At 35.9% G+C, this 12,224-nt stretch overlaps 1 protein-coding gene across 1 annotated transcript; it reads left to right on the plus strand.

Moving 5' to 3' along the window:
* The first annotated feature begins 495 nt into the window (after positions 1–495).
* LOC141595916 (mitochondrial Rho GTPase 1-like) lies at positions 496–6,517 on the plus strand. The gene is made up of 13 exons (XM_074415875.1): positions 496–810; positions 914–1,205; positions 1,296–1,472; positions 1,580–1,825; positions 2,031–2,099; positions 2,540–2,595; positions 2,685–2,766; positions 3,061–3,272; positions 3,369–3,438; positions 4,814–4,926; positions 5,047–5,197; positions 5,737–5,923; positions 6,275–6,517. The coding sequence occupies exons 1-13, from the start codon at positions 611–613 to the stop codon at positions 6,346–6,348; spliced, it is 1,929 nt and encodes a 642-aa protein (XP_074271976.1). The 5' UTR covers positions 496–610; the 3' UTR covers positions 6,349–6,517.
* Positions 6,518–12,224: the final 5,707 nt, after the last annotated feature.

Below are 12,224 nucleotides of genomic sequence, written 5' to 3' on the forward strand. Positions count from 1 at the left end.
CGACGCCCTTCACACAAACACGAGGCCTCCGTCGTCCTACCCATCTAACTCCACCGCCTCCCCTCGACCATCGGTCACATCCACCCAGTAAATGCATCCCCGCCAACGCAGCCACCCCTTCCCCTTCAAAACCCTAATATGTATAAAATATTACTAAATTAATTTTTAAACCCCAATAATTAGATTAATTCAAAAAATTGATGTGTAATGATTGAAATAGAGTTATTAAACTTGATTAATGTATGTATTTGGATGTACAATTGTTGAGTTGATTAAATTTGAAAGGCAAAAGAAGAGAGACAAGAGAGAGATTTTTTTGTGTTGTTTTCTTAGAAGAAGGGTAGGGGTAGAAAAATTATGAAAAATTGCCCATAAAAGAGTAAAACTTGTACATGAAAGAGCAACTACGTATAGAAAATAGAAAGGTTGGGGGTAAAATCCCATATTTGTTTCTCCAATATTGTCTGCTTCATCGTCTCTCTCCAATAGTCCAATATTCCCTCTCTCACTTAACCACTTAAACTTAGGGTTCTATTATTTATCCCCCTTTTTTCGCCGTTAATCTGCGATTTGTTTTTGGTTTGGTTTGTGTGTGTTTTCAACTAAATTAATGGCGATTCGATCAAATCAGAAGAATAGAATCAGAGTGGTTGTCGCCGGAGATCCCGCAACTGGGAAATCCAGCTTAATCGTCACCGCCGTATCTAAACAATTCCCAACGAAAGTTCCGCCCGTTTTGCCGCCCAACCACATTCCCGCCGACGTTTTACTCGACCGCCTACCCATTACTATTATCGACACCCCATCTGGGTAATCAATTTATCTTATTATTATAGGGTTTTTTTTACAATTTTGTTGTTTTTGTTTTAATTTGATATAGAATAACGTTGCATTGATATGTGTTATTGTGTAGTCCTGAGCACTCTAATGAAAGAGAACACGAGTTTCTGCTTGCTGATGTTGTGGTGCTTACTTATGCTCGTAATAATTTCGATACATTTGAGAATTTGAAATCTTATTGGCTCCCTGAGCTTCGTCGTTTGAAGTTGAACGTACCTGTCGTAGTTGCTGGTTGTAAAGCTGATTTGAAGGTTAATAGGCGGCAGATTAGTATAAAGCAGTTCGAGGAGTCGGTTTCACTGATTCAGAAGGAATTCCCTGAGATTGAGACTTATATTGATTGTTCTGCATACAAAAATATAAAGGTAAACCATCTTATCCATAGAGCTTTCGCCGTTCAGGGGTTTATTGAAATATTAAACTTTGGTTAGTCATCTATCTTTGTCATCTCGCAGGTTCTAATGGTTTTCAATTATGCCCTGAGACATATAGTTTACCCTATAGCCCCACTGTTCGATGTAAAAACTCAATCTTTGACGCCTCAATGTCGCAAAAGTTTAAAACGTATATTTCTTCTCTGCGACCTTGATAGGGATGGTGCATTAAATGATGCAGAACTGAATGAGTTTCAGGTTTGTATTATTGTTATTCTTATTGTGTTGTTTTAACTATGTGCTTCTGTAATTGATAGCTAAGGTCTTTTATATTTGCACTTAGTGACCCTAGTGCTTGTGAACAGGTCAAGTCCTTTAATGTTCCTCTTAAGCCATCTGAAATTGCTGCTCTGAAGAGAGCTGTGCAAGACAAGTTGCCTGAAGGAGTCAATGAGCGTGGTCTTACTTTAGAAGGTTTTCTGTTCCATCATGAATCTGTCACAGGAAGAACAGGCATCGACCTTGTATGGATAATCCTGCAGAAATTCGGATATAATGATGATATAAGACTTGATTATTTTCTCCCACCTTTCAAGCAAGCTCCTGACCAGGTAGGCAGGCAGAAGAGTAAAAATGCTTGTTAGTCCGACACTTCTCCTAGAATTGCCGAATTAATGAGACTTGCACCAACAAAGTAGAGGAAGAGCTTTTCTAAAGCATTTTGTGCTATATTTCACGTTTAGACGTGTTTTTATCTATTTATTTGTTTTTTTTTTTAATCTTTGCTTGTTGCTATTTAATTTGTGCACTGTGCAGAGCATGGAGCTGACCGATGTTGCTCTCGATTTCTTGAGAGAAATATTCAGTATGTATTACAAAAATAATGTAAGTTGCTTGTCTTGTTTAATACTTGGTTAAATTTTTTTATTAGTGTTCTGAAACCTTCTTATTCACTTTTGACTCATTCTGATTTCGAGGGATTAAATTGGTGTACTTCTTTACAGAGTATTTTGTTTTTGATTATCTTTGACCTTAATCACTAATTCTTCTGTATACATTTGACATCATCTGAAGCTAGTTATTGGTAGAGCCAAAAAATGGTCATGTTTTGCAAACATGTATTCACGTGCTTCTTTTTCTCATTTTTGCTTTATAAGTTTTCTGAAACCTTCGTATTTACTTGCTTCTTTTTCTCATTCTTCTAAAGTTTTTGTATAGTTTTTAAAATGTCATCCTAAAACATGTTTTTTTTTTCTGTCCTTTCACTAGCTCGTCAAATAATTGTTATCGTTGTTTATGTTCTCATAGTATTTTACATATGACAGGATGGTGTTATCTGCGCTGGAGATGTGGAGCATTTGTTTTCTACAGCACCAGACTGGTAAAACCTGTTCTTTTTTTTTTCTTTTTTAGCTTGGAAAATTTTGTGTAGGGCGCTCTTAAGATATCTTTTTCATTGTGGTGATCTAGTCCTTGGAGTGAAAACCCATACATGGGTGCTGTCTCAACAAATGTATTGGGCGGTTTAACACAGGATGGATTCCTCTCAGAGGTATGTGTCAACTTCTAAGGCCTATTTTTATTTCCACTATTAAGCTTTCTGTTGATTACTCAACCAGCGGGTTTTGTTGCCCTGCGTGTTGGAGTAGATTGCACGTTAAGGAATCTGCCGTGGTTCTTAGCTGAACTCTTACCTGTCTATTTTAATTACAGATAATAGAAGTATGGAACTATACAAAACTTTTTCTTTTTTCTTTTTTTAAAAAAAAGTTCAGATATTTCATGGGGTGGTTATGTAAGATGAATGTCCTAGCGCTTGATATCCTTTGTTGCCTGTCTTCTACAGTGGGTCCTTATGACACTTTTGGAGCCAGCTAAAAGTGTTGAATATCTGAAATATATTATGTATGATGGAGACGCTGCCTCTGCCATTCGCTTAACTAGGAGGAGACTTACAGATCGTAAAAAAAGGCAATCTGAGAGAACTGTTTACCAGTGTTTTGTCTTTGGGCCAAAAAATGCTGGTAAAACGGCATTATTGGATGGTTTTGTAGGAAGGTTTGTCATATTGCCTACCTATTAATACATCTTCCTTATAATATATGTCAAATTTTTGTGATTGTATGTGATTACATTTTTCATTCTTATATGCAGGTCTTTCTCTGATACTTCCATTCCAAATACTAAGGAGAGATATGCTGTGAATGTTGTAAATGGGACCGGGGTAAGTGCTATCATAGTTTTTCTTCTGAGATTGATGTTGTATGTGGATGGTAGATGGTTTGATTGCATAACTTCCGTGGTAGTTTTGGTGCATGCTTGAAAGGGTTATTGAAGCTTCCCTTGGGTCAATATACTACTTTGACAGCTTTATTGGAAATATTATAATTATTTATTTATTTTTCTTATCTTGGAGGGGATGTGTATGCTATGTTGGAACTTGGAAGCGAGGTGAATTCTTTAAATGAGAGTCAATAAGGAGATATTTAACCATCAAGTTCCCGTGTTTGTTGTTGAATGCTCCTTTTTCTTTTTTGCCTTTTTTATTCGTCTTGCTAGGAATTGTTTTGTTTAGAATGGTCAGTGTCTCTTACAAGGTACATCAATACTGTCCACTTCTTTTGCATTGATGATGTTTCAAGAATGAAGTAAAAAAGAAAGTATAATGGTTATGGAGTTGCTACTTTAGAAAATTGGGCAGTGCTTATTTCGGAATAAATTTGAAAAGATTTGTTTTTTGGATGATCAATGGGAAAGATCTTAAATTTTTTATTAGTATTTCAGTTTAAAAGAATAAACATAAAATAGACTACAACTAGGTGAAGTACTAAAATTTGAGCTTTTGCTAATCTTGTACTCCCTCTGTCCCGGTCATTTTGTTGTCCTTTTCCATTTTGGGGTGTCTCAGTCATTTGTTGTCCTTTCTATTTTAAGAATGAATTTGATGAGTAATTTGATCATTCACACTCAATTTATTCCACTTGTCATTTAGTAATTGGCCCCCTCCCCCTTTCCTTGGTCTTTGTGCCAAAACCAAAGGACAACAAATGACCGGGACGTAGGGAGTAGTAGATAGGGGATTTTTATCCAATAGTATTACAAACACGGCCTTCGGTTTTGAGCTTCTTTTCTAGTATGCTAGGGATAGTAAGCCCTCCAGTAAGGCCATTGTCATTACATACATTAATTTTGTCTTAGTAGTTAGTACTCAAGATAATAAGGTAGAATGTTTGGGAGAAATTACATAAAATTTGTTAGGTTTAGGGGTTGAAACATTCTAATTAAATCAATCGTGTATTCTTGATTTTACATCTCTCAGAAGCATAATAATGTTTTTATTTAAAGTGTACTACCACTCTACCAGTGGGCGCGGTGACGGATTGTTGAGGGCGAAGTACCTGTCATGAATGTTGGAATGTCTAGCAGATGAATATTGTAACATACTGTATCGTATTTGTATTTTGTCGTATTTTATCTCATGGGCGGGAAGTTTTTTGATGATTTAATATTTAACACAGTTTGAGTAAGAAAAAAAGAGGAGGTTTTGATGTACCTTGCTGTGTTACGCTTATATAATAAAATGGGTTTTACCTTGCCAGGGAAGCCAGAAATTCCTTGTTTTGCGAGAGATTCCTGAAGCTAAGGTCAAGAATCTGCTTTCTGATAAAGAATCTTTAGCTGCGTGTGATGTGGCGTTGTTTGTCTATGACAGGTGAGTAAACTTTATTGCAAATTTTCTCAATATCTTCAGCAAATTTACTCTGTGTTGTGCCTTTGAATTAAGTCCAGACATAAAGTGCTTTATAAGTTGCACTGTCTACTTCTGTCTCAGCACTGATGAATCATCGTTCACAAAGACTGCTAAATTACTCGCGGAGGTTGCTAGGCATGGTGAAAATACTGGTTATAAAGTGCCTTCCCTGATCGTGTCTGCTAAAGATGACCTAAACTCCTATGCTAAATCAATCAAGGATTCTACAAGGGTAAATTTTATTCTTCGATTCTGTATCTACTTCCATCTGATTGGTTAATGTTCCTTTTGTATGTAATGCGTTTCCAGCACAGTTTGAAAATGGATCTCGATAAGCTGGGGTGTCGGATATATTGCTTCCATATGACTAAATTGGCCAATGAATGTTTACTTGTGGCAGTTAAAAAAACGTTTTAAAAGTGAGAATATGAAAATAGTCGTTTTGATAATGCAAACATGAGAAATGTACATTGTATCACTACTCTCATGTGAAGAATTTTATGGTTAAAGTTAATCAGTTTGGGTTAAATTCTTCCCTTTTTCGGCTGACCAAGAATAAATTCTCTATTTAATTTTTTTTTTCTTTTTGTTTGTTTTTTTGCTACCCACGTATCTTTCTTAGCATTTTTTCAGACATCATCTATACACAACCACCAACTATCCCACTACTCACTTGTTTGAGCGAGCTCTGGTGCTTGATTGCATATGACGGACATGACTTGGCTGACCAACACTGACTTCTCAATGGTTATGAATGATGTTTGTTTACAGCTTAGCCAGGATGTGGGTATTGATGCTCCAGTTCCCGTCAGTGCCAAACGAGGGGACTTGAGCGACATTTTCCGAAGGATCGTTACCACAGCAGAACATCCTCATCTCAATATTCCGGAGCCTGAAGTTGGTAGAAGCAGGAAACAATACCTTCGCCTTGTTAATCCTTCTTTTATGGCTGACTCAGGTAACTTATTTATGGCCATCTATTTAAAGTTCACTGCTAATGTGGTTCAAGTTATTTTTGAAGTACATTTTTTGTTTTTGTTTCCGTGGGTTAGAACTTAGGAATCGGCATGCTAAAGTCACAAATTACTATATGCGACTGTTTTGACTTTTGACCACATTACTCAAAACTTTGGTTATTGTTAGTATATACTAACCAGTAACCATGTTTGATTGTTTGTAATGTGAGTAACAAAAACATTTTATGCCACCACATTACTTGGTGTCCATTTATAAGCTTAAGTGATGATCTCTACTATTGTCGTTTTGTGTTGTAATGTGGTTACTTCCTGAATATTTTTTTTCCATACAGGGGGTGCTGCTGGTTGCCATTACCGGATTGGCTGCTTATCGTGTCTATTTTATGTTTTTCTTGGTCACGAGTAGTTTGGAATATTTTAAGGAGCAATAAAAGGAATGTCGGTGGATTTCAGATCGAATAAGTTTTAATTTGGTAAGAACATATGTAAATATTGTTACACTTATTTATTAAGTACCGTAATATTTATCCCTGAGATATTGATGATTAATAATAATTTTAGTTTCATTATTCAAACATGTTTGTACAACTTACCCGGAATTTGGATTTTATAGTGTCATGAAAATAAGTATTATGTGAACATCTTTTCTCCCAAGGGTTGGAAGTTGAAACGTAGATCATAATTCACAATTCACAAGCAGTGAAATAAACCTCGCAACTATTTCTGCTCACAATGTGCAAGTATCCTTTTGTATAAAAAGATCACTTATCCAGTTATCCGTAATAAATGAATTGTCATTTTATGGAACCGGACTGTCTGAGAAGTGAGAGATCGGCATGCCATAATTTGTGTTGAATTCACGATCCATGTGGTGATGTGGTTTACGAATCAACTGAGAAACGGGTCTTTAATAAATCACAAATTCTTGTTTGTGACGGCACATATCCGTCACTCTTGAGTGACGGATACCATTTTACCTTACAAAATACCCACTTTTTCTCTCTCTGCAACACTATTCATGTGGTCCCCTTTCTCCACTAACCCATTTTGTTATCATTTTATCTCACAAAATATCCGCCACAAATGGTAACCCGTCACAAGGGTGACCAATTGTTAATAAATTTATTGAAGCTATTTACAATATACAGTAAAAGTGGTACCACTCATAACCAAGAAAAAAAGGTACGAATTCTGATTAAAAATAAATTAGGTACACTTTTTATAAAAATAGGTGCGAAATTAAGGAACATTATGCCACGATTAACAAAAAAATGGGTACGAACAACATATTAAGAGGTACAAAAGAGTGATCTATCAATAACTTAGTGAGAGATCGTATCTCCTAGCTTTTAGTGTACGAAGCTGAGGTTAAAATTAAACACTGATAGTTGGTGAGTTGGCATCTCTAATCAGTAATCATACTGCTTGTATGCTTTCACTTCTCATATAAAAAACCAGGTCTTCCTTGAGACGTTCGTTTTCGTCTGAATGCTTTAGACGGGTTAGATGTAAATCCTATTTGCAGCCAAATGTGACCACATTTTGACGAAAAGTTACCTAAACAACAAACACTCGTTGCAACATTTTGTCGTCGCATTTAAAATGGTCATATAAGTCCGTCTGAAATGAAAATTAACGATAATTCTAAACGAGTAAAAGGACCCATAATATTCTAGTTTGGCAACAAAAAGGGAAAAAAATAGCCAATCTTCTTGTCTACTTGCTTGATAAAGATACAATATCTCCATCCATCGTCACTAGTTCACTACCTATGGATCTTGAAGAATATTCAATATTCCTCTATGATTCATGTCATAATATTGGTGAATGGATTGATAACTGGATTAAATATCTTGGGAAATTAGATGATGTGAGACCCGTATTATTCATTTCTTGGCTACTATTTCGAATACATAGACTTGTGAAGAATTACATGTTGTTCTTGGGGATCGAAAAAATAGACAAGAGCGATCTAGCTAATAACTCAAGGGGTTACTCCACATATTGTCAATTGGTTATAGAATAAAACCTCTTTTGACTTGTAAATGGACAATCTCCTCTTCGACGGATGCGGGTACGATCTAACATTTAGAAATAAAGCCATCTTTAGAGTTCGTTTCTAGGGTTTTCTATTCACTTTTGTCTCATTCCGTGTCCACTAACGCTTACGGATTGTGATAGCTAAATTGTCGGTTGTCGTTAATATTAGAATTAACTATCAAATTAACAATTTATAGACCTAACCAGACTCTACTAACTTCTAACAATAAGGTAGTAAAATGGCAAGCTACGGTCGAACCCAAGGGAAGGACCTTTAACTAAATACTCGTAATCTAAACTATTAACCGACAATCACTAACTAAGACTCCTCTTAACTACTTAAGACACTAATTACAATTTAGACTCAACCACTTAAACTAATCACAAACAATGGGTATTCACAATGTTCGACTTGTAGAAAACATAAATGGAGAAGGCATTTGGTCGGAAACAACATGAAAAAGAGTAAAAATAGAGACTTTCCTATTGAGACAATTCAACAAACAAGTAGTATGCAATAATCAATATAAGAGAAAAATTTGATGTAACTTGGTTCAACAACTTGTTCCTAAGCATAAAGATACTCTCTTTTCTTCCCTCAACAATTACTCAACAACTTTCACAAGATGGTGATTGCTTGCTCCTAAGGTAGAGTAGTTAATCCTCCCTATATGGTCACCCAATTGAAAACCACAAGAGGGCTTACACACAAGAGCATTAAGATCTATTCCAATCAAAAGAAGTCAAGATTAATCCTTTAGGAGGCTATCCAACTAACCCAAGGATCACATGCAAGTTCCACTCACAAAGCGCAAATTCTCATTTGTGACGGCGATATCCGTCACAAGCTTGTGACGGATACCGTTTCCTCTCACAAAATGCCCATTGAAAGGTGAGTGGGAAGCACATGTGGGTGCCCCACCTTGTCACCTCTCCCTTTTTGTGAGAGGTCACAAGCTTGTGACGGGATTAGTTCATCACAAGCAAGACTATGTTCTCATAAAGATACAAACTTTAAATCAAATTCATAAAGATGCAAGCTTGCTACAAGAATTGCAATAGTAAGATGATTAACATGCAAGGTTGATCACTCCTAACACAATAACATCAACATGAACATGAAATTCAAGGAAATTGCAACAATTATTGAGAAAAAATTAAGAGGTTCTTACAAGCTTAAGGAAAGTAGAGTCTACCAAATTACACCAAGGAAAAGGTCTAGTCTTCCATAACCATAGATGAATCTAAGATTAATGGAAAGAATGACATCAAAATCAAACCAAAGATTACAACTTTTCTCCAAAATACCAAGTTCTTCCTTAACATACAAGTTTGAGATTATTCAATAATGATGTGTTAAACTAGGTCTTCAGAAACATGAGTTATATATATGGCTACACTCCCTTCTAGGTTAACTTCCATTTGGGCTTCCACAAAATGGTTAAGATGGATGATCAACTCTCGAAGGCTGAGGAGAACGCAGGCTGCGTTCAGGGCTGATCTCCGCTTCAAAATTCCTCTTCCCATTTAGCTTTCTTTTCTTGATTTCTTACTTGCTCCCTTGGCTTCTCTTTTGCTCTCCTTCTTGAGATTCAAAAACCAACAACAAGTTCAAATGATCCAAATTACAATCAAAGTGGATTCACCGGGAAATACAACGATTAACACTCAAAAACTGACTTTGTGACAAGTTTATTCAACTAAAATTGCCTAATTTGGCCGACACTATTTGACTCTATCAAATTGTCAGGAACGCGATGGAAGACAAGCAATAACCGTGGGCATGGAGTCGGAACCAGAGATGAGTTTACGGGAGAGAATTAGAAGTAGTTGCCCTTTTTATCTAGTAGGGATTGACAACTTGTGTCCTTCCAAGAGAATTAAGGTTGATGCCAGTTGGTTTGAAATTTTGGATGCTACGACAGGTTGGGTTGCTTATGATAATGAAGGCAACGTCATTTTTGAGTGAGGTACCAAGCTCAGAGCTGAGGCGATAGTCAAAGGTGAAACCTTGGGAATCCGTAGGATTCTTGATTGGGTCATCTCTATTGGTATGCTACATCTGGATATTTCGTCTGATTATCTTAAAATTCTCTTTCAAATTGGTGGTGTTAACAAGGGTCATCAGTCTCATCACCAGATACCGGAATGCTAGAAGACATTTCATTATTAGGCTCTGTTCTTTTGGACTTAAAAGTCACTTAACTTAAGTTTACTTCAGATCCTATAAATTCAGTTCAGTTCAGATCAGATCCTATAAGTTCATTTCAGATCCTATAAGTTCAGTTCAGTTCAGATCCTATAAGTTCAGTTTAGTTCAGATTCTATAAGTTCAGCTCAGTTCAGATCCTATATGTTCAGATCCTATAAATTCAGTTTAGAAAAGTTATATACAGAGTATTATTTTTAAAAATCGACGCAAAAATATTTGGCATTATTAATTATTCGATACTTATATACATTATTATTTTTAAAACAAAATTATCACTCTTCTCTTTATTTTTATCGTAATGTAACCGTAGTATAATGAATGAACAAACCATGTATATAAAGCGGAAAAATGTTATTATCTTAACTTGTGTTTTAGACTATATTTTCTTAACAGTGCTCTCTCTTGGCTGCCCACTAATTTTTTGTAAAATTTTTGTTTAATCTCAATAAAAGTTTGCGTTTATTTTTATAATAATAATAATAATAATAATAATAATAATAATAGTTGCGGATTTATAAAAAAATAAATAAAAGAAATTAATAATAATAAAAATAACAACAAGAACAAAAACAATGATAATAATAACAATAAAAATAATAATAATCATAACAACAATAATAATAATAATAAAAATAATAATATTTAAGTTAAATTAATTTAAGTTAATTTAAATTCGAATCGTGTAAGTTCAGAGTTCAGATCCTATAAGTTCAGTTCAGATCTTATAAATTCAGTTCAGTTCAGATCAGATCCGTTTCAGTCCAAAAGAACAGGGTCTTACTCCCTTTTTTCCATGTTTATGTTTTACCTATGTACCTAGGAATCTTAATAAACATGCTCATGGCCTTGCTCGTAGGGTCATGAGAATGTAATTCAACTTTCTTTACCGCTCCAAAAAAAAAAAAAAAAAAAAAAAAAAAAAAAAAAAAAAACTTTTCTTGCTAGTGTTAATGTAAGTTCAAGCATCCAATTACTTTAGTTGCTCAAAATTATTGTAGCTTAAAATATAATATGACAATGTTAAGATAGTAACAAGTATGAATAAGCTTACAGTTAAACTTACTTTGATACTAACAAGATTTGAATATAGATTATAAGTATCACTTTTAATAACTTTACTAAAGCTAACTCAAACCAACCAAACTAACTCAATTCAATCTTTAGGAAATTTTATCCCACTTTACAATTCTATGGATGAAATCAACAACTTAATTTGCAAATCGAACATTAAAAAAAAGCACAAAATTTCATTTGTAACGGTACTACATGTTGTGCGGAAGCGTGAATATCCCGTGTTGGGCCTCTGCTGCATCTGTGTCCACAATCCATAATAGTACGTTATTGTCCGCTTTGGGCCAAGCCCTCACGGATTTACTCTTGTGCTCCTTCCCAAAATTCCCCGTACTATTATATTTTCTGGACACTTATAAAGATAATCTTCCATCTTTATTCTACCGATGTGGGACATGGGTTTGCACCCTAACAATCCTCCCCTCAAACCAAGGACCATCAGCTTGACTCGGACCTTGACCTCCATGGAGAACTCCCCCACTTTACAGCCCCAACTTCTAGACACCCGAAACATTACAAGTCTTGATAACCTCCCCTTAGCCGACACACCATGTTACCACGAGCCATGTCTTGCACCACATGTCACTGCCTGGTCAAGTGAGTGCCCCCACAGGCTCTTGAGCCTACATGTCCATGTGCCCTTCTTTGGGATTTACTACACATGCATATCGAACATCTGCATCCAATATACCCTGGACCGGGTCCGTCACTTCAGAAGTCCTGGAACACAAACGGTCTCTGGCATCCAACCTGGAAAGGACTCACCAGACCTGTGGCACCCAATCTGATAAGGGTCCACCTGATCAACAGTTCTAACACACAAATGGTCTTTGTCCCACAAGACCTATGACGCCTTTCATCCATTTAACCGTGTACCGGGCCTGCTCAAGGACTCACACCGAGCTAGGAGTTCCATGTCTTACAGTGTACGACTTCAAGTCTTGGACCTACTGATGCAT

Source organism: Silene latifolia, chromosome 8 (genome assembly GCF_048544455.1).
Source record: "Silene latifolia isolate original U9 population chromosome 8, ASM4854445v1, whole genome shotgun sequence".
NCBI lineage: Eukaryota > Viridiplantae > Streptophyta > Magnoliopsida > Caryophyllales > Caryophyllaceae > Silene > Silene latifolia.